Raw genomic sequence first — 6,173 nt, 5'->3', positions numbered from 1 at the left:
CTCAAGCCTGGTAGATTTTGGGTTAGCTTGCCAGTACCAGTTCCAACCCATCTAGAGAGCTTCAATGGCTCAACGAAGTGGTGTAGGCATAATGGCAACTACACAACAGGTACCTCGACTTCATTCTTGCGAACATCCATTAACCCGTCCTGGTCAGACAGCCATGGTAGATGAGATGAGTGCCAAGAACAGAATTCTTGAACCGTCACTGGATATAAGCATGGAAATGTATTATAAATTCAAAAATTTATTATAAAAAAAATTAACATTAAAGAAGTGGCAACTATTGAAATAATTTTGTTTATTCCCAACTTGAAAATTGGTACACATAATGTAGAATGCTTGAAAGTAATGAATGAATATAGAAACATTTTGATTGAAATATCATTTAAAAAAATTACACTAAAACATAAAACAATGTAAATCATTTAAATTTATTAAATAACTGACAATCAGTATTTTATCCCATCCATTTTCCCTTAGTTTACAATGATTATGTGCAGAAATCTCGTATTCATATGTATACATATTCTCAAACATACTGCAATCAATGTACAATTCAACATAAATTTCTAAAATTTTACAATCATACTTATACTGGTGGCTGGTATATACCAAAAGATGAAGCAGACCAATAGATACACGAGTAATAAATATTTACAACAAGGTAAATGGAACTGTTGGTAGCTAATTATTTCCCTTTGCTGAATGAAAATTAAAATAATGTCAAGTTTTTGTTTATACAATGTTCATTAGCGCAGCACGTCATCCCACATGCCAAGTGTTCTTTGTGGCAGAACATGAAACTTCAGTTATGGAAATAAATAAAAAATAACCACATGATGAAAGTTCACTGAAGTTTGCGTAAAACATGTAGGTTATTTGTGTGAACAATTAAATTAACTGTTCTTGAGGACAATGTTGCGTGTGGTCCCAGAGGATGAGTTCAGTTGTTAATTATAACCGTCAGTATTTATTTACTTTTATTTTTCAAAATTGTTGATAACCAGTCTAAACCTTCATACAGTCCATCACCACTGGTGGCACATGTTGCCTGGATGTACCACGTCCTGCCTCTCAAAGCGTGCAAACCAAGCTTATCTGTTACCTCGGCAGCATTCATGGCATTCGGCAGATCCTGTTTGTTGGCGAAAACCAAAAGCACGGCATCACGCAGTTCATCTTCACCCAACATTCGAGTGAGCTCCTCTCGGCCTTCTGCAATACGTTCCCGATCATTACTGTCAATGACGAATATGATACCTTGAGTGTTCTGGAAATAATGCCTCCATAGAGGTCGGATTTTGTCTTGTCCGCCAACATCCCATACCGTGAAACTAATGTTCTTGTACTCGACAGTTTCAACATTAAATCCTATCGTGGGGATTGTCGTTACAATCTCGCCCAACTTTAATTTGTATAAAATGGTTGTTTTACCAGCAGCGTCAAGACCAACCATCAATATTCGCATTTCCTTCTTCCCAAAAAGTCCTTTTAGTAAACTAGCAAAACCTCCCATCTTGTCTAGTTTCCAGAAATTCGCAAAAGAAACTCCCGTACGCCAACACACACTAAAATGGCGGATGCGGAAAGAAAGTGACGTCACCAAATAGTATTAACAATTCAACTATTGTTATATTTATACATCAACCTTGCGTTGACTTCATACTACGCAGCTTATCGTTTTGTTTTTGTTTGACGACACCACTCATTTATTAATCATCAGCGATTGAATGAGAAAAAATAGTTAATTTTGACATAATGTCTTAGAGAGGAAATCCCTTAAATTTTTTTCATTAGAAGCAAAGGCCGTGGTATTTGCTATCCTGTCTGTGGGATGGTGCATATAAAAGATCCCTTGCCACCAATGAAAAATGTAGCGGGTTTCCTCTCTACCAAAAATTACCAAATGTTTGACATCCAATAGCTGATGATTAATAAATCAATGTGCTCTTGTGGTATCGTTAAACAAAAAGCATCCATAAAAATGGAAGGGCAGGATTTAGCTCAGCCGATTGAGTCCTCGCCTACAGTGCTAACGTCGCAAGATCGAACCACCTCAGAGGATCCATTCAAGTTATTTTTTCTCGTTTCAACCAGTGCACCACAACTGGACAAAGGCCGTGGTATGTGCTTTCCTGTCTGTAGGAGAGTGCAAAGATCCCTTGCTGCATTAAGAAAAAATGTAACGGGTTTCTTCTGATGACTACGAGTTACCAAATGTTTGACATCCAATAGCCGATCATAAATTAATAAATGTGCTCCAGTGATATCGTTAAACAAAACAAACTTTCCATAATAATGTATCATCACGTCATTTGTAACATAATATAGGTCACGTAAAATGTGTTAGTTTTTTTGTAATAACACACAGAAGCAGTTTTCTATTATGTAACAGTATTTTGTTTTTAAACTGATTTAAAAGCAAACAACGTTTAATAATGATAACACGTGTGCGTTAACATTTCTGTTAAGTTTTTATTTTGCATTATGAATGGTATAATACAGTGAAGCGACATTGTTGCTTTAAGCCATACTGGTTTCTTTCAACTAATCTTGCTGGTAGATTGATGAACACGTACACACACATGTACTTACATACACACACGAACAAACAAACACACACACGTACACACACACGTACACACACACACGCGTACAAACAAACACACGTACACACATAGACACACACGTACACACACACGTACACGCACGTGCGTACACACACACACGTGCGTACACACACGTACGTACACACACGTACAAACACACGTACACACAAGTACACACACATGTACACACACACGTACACACACACGTACGTACACACACACATACGTACTCACACGCACACACACGTATACACATACGTACACGTACACACAAACACGTATACGTACACATACGTGTACACACACACACACACACACGTACACACACATGTATACAGACATTTATACACACACGTACACACACACACACACACAGTCACACATACACGTACACACACACGTATACACACACACGCATATATACACACACACGTACTCACACAGACGCACGCGCGCACAAGAACCTAAAATATTTCACACATACACACACTCAGACACACATTCACATACACACACTCAGACACACATTCACATACACACACATACACACACTCAGACACACATTTACATACACACACATACACATACACACACTCAGACACACATCCACATACACACATACACACACTCAGACACACATTCAGATACACACACTCAGACACACATTCAGATACACACACTCAGACACACATTCACATACACACACTCAGACACACATTCACATACACACACTCAGACACACATTCACATACACACACTCAGACACACATTCACATACACACACATACACAGACTCAGACACACATTCACATACACACACATACACACACACACTCAGACACACATTCACATACACACACATACACACACTCAGACACACATTCACATACACACACATACACACACACACTCAGACACACATTCACATACACACACTCAGACACACATTCACATACACACACTCAGACACACATTCACATACACACACTCAGACACGCATTCACATACACACACTCAGACACACATTCACATACACACACATACACACACTCAGACACACATTGACATACACACACATACACATACACACACTCAGACACACATTCACATACACACATACACACACTCAGACACACATTCAGATACACACACTCAGACACACATTCACATACACGCACTCAGACACACATTCACATACACACACTCAGACACACATTCACATAGACACACTCAGACACACATTCACATACACACACTCAGACACACATTCACATACACACACATAATGGGCCGGGATCTAGCTCAGTCAGTAGAGCGCTCGCCTGAGGTGCTTGTATCATAGGATCTAATCTCTTCAGTGGATACATTCGCTCATTGGGTTTTTCCCGTCCCCACCAGTGCACCACGACTAATATATCAAAGGCCGTGGTATGTTCTGTCCTGTCTGTGGCAAAGTGCATATAAAAGATCCCTTGCTACTAATGAAAAACTGCAGTGGGTTTCCTCTAAAGACTACATGTCACAGTTTCCAAATGTATGACATCTAATAGCCAATGATTAATAACTGAACGTGCTCTAGTGGTATCGTTAAACAAAATAAACTTCAGCTTTACACATATTCAACACACACACACACACACACACACACACACACACACACACACGCACATACACATGCGCATGCACGAATACACGCACACACTATATACATACGCACGTGCGCGTGCGAACACATGCACAGACACACCACTAAACCCCAAACAATCATAAATCAATTAATAATATACATTTGTTAAAATGGATTTTCAGCGTACTTTAAGTTCTATGAGTGTGCGTATGATCTATTTGAAAGCAGTGTTTTCATATTTATATATATCAAAGGGACATTCCTGAGTTTGGTGCATTGTAAGATGTTTCCGAAAAATAAAATATTTCTACGACTAAACTTACATATTAAATATATTTTCTTATTTAGAATATCAGTGTTTGTATATTCAATGTCTTTCTGGTCGTCTTAATATTTGTAAGAAGCCGAAACTGGATTATGTTTTAAAATAATTTCTTACGTACGAAAAAGTATATTTTAGGAAATAAAAAGAAATTTAACCTAGTACAAATAGTAGAACGATCAGAAACACGTTTAATATACAGCAACTAATATTTTATGCAGAAAAATATATTTGAGATGTAATTACAATCGTTAAAAAGTCTCTGTTAGTCGACAACATCTTAAAAATTGCATTAAACTCAGGAATGTCCTTTTAAGGTTCAATCATGCTGTCTTTGGTACACACCTCGGCTTCGGAGGCTGTCCAGGATAGAAAATATTGGTTACTCGTTGGTGGTTAATAACCTTAGTCCTCACACAAAACTGCCAAAACTCACTCTGGATAAAACACTGTACTGGTATGCGAACCAAGGTTACAACATTGGCTTAACCGATACTGGTGTCCAATAAGTGGTTATATGATTAACCGGGATAGATATTTAGAATATATGACCATTGAAGCCAATATGTTAGAGTTGTCTTCCCATTAGGTTTGAGTCATTTTTAAGTGTCACTTCCTCCCTAGGTGTCGAAAGACACGTTGTTCATACCCTGTTATGACAGACGTCACAGTGCAACCATTCGATAAATAAAACATAGGAGGTACCACACCCAACATAACTAATACACCTCATCCGGTCATTACATCTGAAAATAAATAGAATGGATGAAACTCTTTCCCGTACGAGTGTTATTTCATAAGGGTGTGGTATTTTAAAATAAATAAATAAATAAATAAATAAATAAATAAATAATTTAAATGTTTTTATTTATTTATTTATTTATTTATTTATTTATTTTACTTTTTTGAAGAGGTGTTAATACACTGGCAGCAGCTAGAGGGATTTTTTTATTACGTCAGTTGGTAGACTCGTACAGAGAGCGCTCGCTTGGATCGATCCCCGTCGGTGGACCCATTAGGTTATTTCTCGTTCCAGCCAATGCATCACGACTGGTATATCAAAGGCCGTTGCATGTGCTATCTTGTCTGTGAGATGGCGCTTATAAAAAAAACCTTGCTACTAATGGAAAACTAGTTTCCTCTCTAAGACTAAATGTCAAAATTACCAAAAATGTTTTTAACTCATACAGAGACGTTTTTGCTGTGAGACTCATGTTTTGTTATGTGTTGTTTTGTTTCTGTTTCTTTTTTTTCTTTTTTTTTGTTTGTCTGTTTTTCTTGGGGTGTGGTGCTTGGTTTTTCTTTCATTTTTTTTTTCTATTCAAAATCATGCTTCTAGTACTGTGTGTCTTCTAGCACTATCCTCTGTTTATTTTACCATCCGACAAACTTTATGAATGAAATTTTTTTGGGAAAAATAAATGTGCCAAATGTGTGGAGGTTTATGTAATTAAATGACCCGACTGAATATGTGGAGGTTTATGTAATTAAATGACCCGACAGAATATGTGGAGGTTTATTTAATTAAATGACCCGACTGAATATGTACTATAACATTTATACGTCTCTTTCTTTTCTCTCTTTGAGTATATGTTGGGTCAGGTCGACATAT

General features: G+C 37.3%; 1 protein-coding gene across 1 annotated transcript; it reads right to left on the bottom strand.

Annotated features, from left to right (window-relative positions):
* Nucleotides 1–281: 281 nt before the first annotated feature.
* On the bottom strand, nt 282–1,596 carry LOC121369312 (ADP-ribosylation factor 1-like). The gene has a single exon (XM_041494290.1). The coding sequence runs from the start codon at nt 1,517–1,519 to the stop codon at nt 974–976; it is 546 nt and encodes a 181-aa protein (XP_041350224.1). The 5' UTR covers nt 1,520–1,596; the 3' UTR covers nt 282–973.
* Between the last annotated feature and the right edge of the window lie 4,577 nt (nt 1,597–6,173).

Source organism: Gigantopelta aegis, chromosome 3 (assembly GCF_016097555.1).
Source record: "Gigantopelta aegis isolate Gae_Host chromosome 3, Gae_host_genome, whole genome shotgun sequence".
NCBI classification, from domain to species: Eukaryota; Metazoa; Mollusca; class Gastropoda; order Neomphalida; family Peltospiridae; genus Gigantopelta; species Gigantopelta aegis.
Note: the sequence above shows the minus strand (reverse complement) of the source record. Positions and strands in the feature narration are given on the sequence as shown.

Bases quoted from the DNA above. Each gene is read 5' to 3' on its own strand.
- LOC121369312 (XM_041494290.1), bottom strand. From the start codon at position 1,519: ATGGGAGGTTTTGCTAGTTTACTAAAAGGACTTTTTGGGAAGAAGGAA.